General features: G+C 58.7%; 1 protein-coding gene across 1 annotated transcript in view; it reads right to left on the bottom strand.

Annotated features, from left to right (window-relative positions):
- Window positions 1-2,870, bottom strand: part of EMH_0073660 (glutamic acid-rcih protein, putative) — a gene marked incomplete at both ends in the record, with an annotated part of 4,666 nt that extends 1,796 nt beyond the window's left edge. The window contains 4 exons of the mRNA XM_013499358.1: window positions 65-287; window positions 622-2,100; window positions 2,343-2,527; window positions 2,769-2,870. Of these exons, the coding sequence (XP_013354812.1) occupies window positions 65-287; window positions 622-2,100; window positions 2,343-2,527; window positions 2,769-2,870 (1,989 nt within the window). The remainder of the gene's footprint in view (window positions 1-64; window positions 288-621; window positions 2,101-2,342; window positions 2,528-2,768) is intronic.
- Window positions 2,871-3,046: the final 176 nt, after the last annotated feature.

Genomic DNA, 3,046 nt, shown 5'->3' with positions numbered 1-3,046 from the left:
GCTGCTGCTGCTTGTCGCTCAGGTGTAAAGACAGCAACTGCTGCTGCACGCAACCGTCTCCTACTGCCACCAGGTCTCCCTCCTCTGTAAACAGCAGCAGGCGGGCCCCCTCAACAGCGAATGCAACGCTGCGGAGAGCCACGCTGCTGCTGCTGCTGCTGCTGCTGCTGCTGCTGCTGCTGGTGTTGCTGCTGCTTGCAGCTTCGTCGTCACACGGGAGGAATCGCTCGTCCTCTATTAACTCAAAAAGTGTTGGCGGCGAAGCAAAGAAGGCAGCAGCATCGTCACTGCACAGACACCGCAGCGGGAGACAGAGGCAGCAGCTATCGAGCAGGTGCTGCTGCAGCAACGCAGCAGCAGCAACGAGAATGTAGCAGCAGCAGACACATCAGCAGCGGTGTTTATAGTACTCCATCTAAAGCTTCTCCTGCTGCAGCAGCTAGGGTTTCTGCAGCAGCAGCAGCTAAGGTTTCTGCAGCAGCAGCAGCTAAGGTTTCTGCTGCAGCAGCAGCTAAAGTTTCTCCTGCAGCAGCAGCTAAGCCTTCTGCTGCAGCAGCAGCTGAGGCTTCTGCAGCTGCAGCAGCTGAGGCTTCTGCTGCTGCAGCAGGGGCCCCCCCTCACCTGGATACAAAGGACTGCAGGTCGCCCCACAGCCAGAGGTCCCCTGACTCCGACAGAGCAGCGCTCGTGATGCCCCCTGCAGCAATTTGTTTTATGCAGAGTTCCTGCTGCTGCTGCTGCTGCTGCTGCTGCTGTTGCTGCTGCTGCTGCTGTAGGGATTCCCCTATACAGGCGGCTAGGGAGATGCGAGTTGGTGGTGCGCATGCTGCTGCTGCTGCTGCTTCTGCTGCAGGAAGCCCGAGGCAGTTGTTGGTGTTGCTGCCCCAGGTGTACAGACACTGCGTGGCTGCTGCTGCTGGCCTTTCTCCTTCGCTTTGCTGCTCGCTAGTGACGCCCAGTGTAAGAGTATGTAAGGAGCCGCATGCAACCTGAGTATATCTAATAAGAGAATAAATATATATATTTTCAGGTTTCTTCTCTCGCCCCAGAAGAGACACAAACCCCGCAGCATCTGCTGCTAACACCGTCGCTCCACCAGCTCCTGCAGCAGCAGAGCCCAGGCTGAGCCAACCCTTACAATCTCTGCTGCTGCTGCTGCTGCTGCTGCTGCTGTTGCTGCTGCTGTTGCTGTCGCTGCTGGCAGCAACGAGGGAGTGAATAAGGGTGAGGCGGCTTAGAGGCATACGCGAGAGATCCAGCAGCAGCAGCTGCTGAGGAGACAGTATAATTTCTCTGTCTCTGCTCAGGCCGCACTGGCCGTGGCTGTTGCTGCCCCACACAAAGAGACACCCGTCTGCTGTAACAGCAGCAACATGTGAATTCCCGCAAGATACCTGCAGCAACCGCTGCTGCTGCTGCTGCTGCTGCTGCTGCTGCTGTTGCTGCTGCTGCTGCTGCTGCTGTGTGCTGGCGACAACAGAGACAAAGAGGTCAGGAGACACTGCAGTGGGCTCGTGTCTGCTGCAGAGGTCTCCAAGGCCCAGCACGCCGTTCGCGTTGTTTCCCCAGGTGTACAGACACCCCGTCACGGTCAGTGCAGCACAGAAGTCAGGGCCGCAGCAAACAGCAGCAAATGCAGCAGCAGGATGCGAAGGGCCTCTACAAGGAGAAGGTGCAGCTGAGCATTCGCTGAGCATAGCGGGTAAGAAAACCTGTCTTTCGTTCTGTTGCTGCTGTTGTTGCTGCTCAGAAGTTGCTGCTGCTGCTGCTGTTGCTGCTGTTGCTGCTGCAGCAGTTGCATGCGAAACAGCAGGGAATATAAGCCAGGAGAAGCGAAGGGACTCTCTGAGCCCGAAGTCCCTTGAGTGGTCTGCAGGATGTCTCCGCAAGCTGCCGTTGCTGCTCCCGCTGCCGCTGCTGCTGCTGCTGCTGCTGCTGCTGCTGCTGCTGCTGAGGTCTGTGTCTTCTTCAGAACCATCGAGAGAACCCCAGGCAAAGAGAAGGCCCTCACGTGTCACTGCTGCACTGTAGTGCAGCCCCGCGGAGACGCTCCGCACCGTCCCGGGAAGAGCCACCACTTGCTGCGGCTGGCAGCAAAACCTGCAGCAGCAGCAGCGCAGCACCAGCAGCGCGACAGCAGCAGTGCAGCAGCAGCAGCAGTGCAGCAGCAGCAGCAAATATGTAGGGTCCATAGAACTGCCTACTACGGCAGCAGCAGAGGGAGAAGAGGCCTGCCCTTTACGATGCCCCCGTAGTAACATCAGCATCAGCAGCAGCAGCAGCAGCAGCAACAGCAGCAGCAGCAGCAGTAAGGGAGAGGAGCAGCAGCAGGCAGCACGCACCACACATCTGTCCCTCTTGCTGCTCTGACGAAGTTGTCTCTTTCTTCTAGAACGGGGTCAACAGGAAAATAAGCTGCTTCGCCGAGGCCCAAAGCCCCCTTCTCATTCAGACCGCATGCAAACAGCAGCGGCTGCGGCTGCTGCTGCCACTGCAGCCACTGCAGCACGTGCTCGCAGCTTTCTCCCTTCACAACATACGGAGACAGTGACGCGGCTCCATCACCCCCATCAACACCCGCAGCAAAGCAGCTGAAACGGGCTGCAACTGCTGCTTTTGCTGCAGCTGCTGCTGCTGCTCTTGCTGCAGCGGCTGCTGCAGCAGCTGCTGGATCCGCAGCAGCAAATAGGGATGCTCGAGAAGTAGCAGGAGAAGCAGCAGCAGCAGCAGAAGCAGCAGCAATCCCTAGGACTGCTGCAGCTGCCCACTCTGCTGCAGGGTCTCCTCGGTCTCCTCGGGGGCAGACAGCTGAGGCCCAGCGGATGACGGGGGCCCCCAGCCTTCTGATATTGTAGAGAATGACGGCGCATGCAACGTGGGGCTGCAGCAGAGGGTCAGGCAGGTGACAGTGTCTGTGCTCTGGGTATTTTGGGGTGTACGTACACCCGAAGAGCCTCGATGCCTGCTCGTGCTGCTTCCTCGCGAGAGGAGATGTGGGGTGTGCAGACTCAGACGGAACCAGCACCGTTGTCTTTTGCTGCTGCTG

This window comes from Eimeria mitis, genomic scaffold (genome assembly GCF_000499745.2).
Source record: "Eimeria mitis Houghton genomic scaffold, Emh_scaff4239, whole genome shotgun sequence".
Classification (NCBI taxonomy): Eukaryota; Apicomplexa; class Conoidasida; order Eucoccidiorida; family Eimeriidae; genus Eimeria; species Eimeria mitis.
The sequence above is the reverse complement of the archived record's forward strand: the minus strand, read 5'-3'. Positions and strand labels throughout refer to the sequence as shown.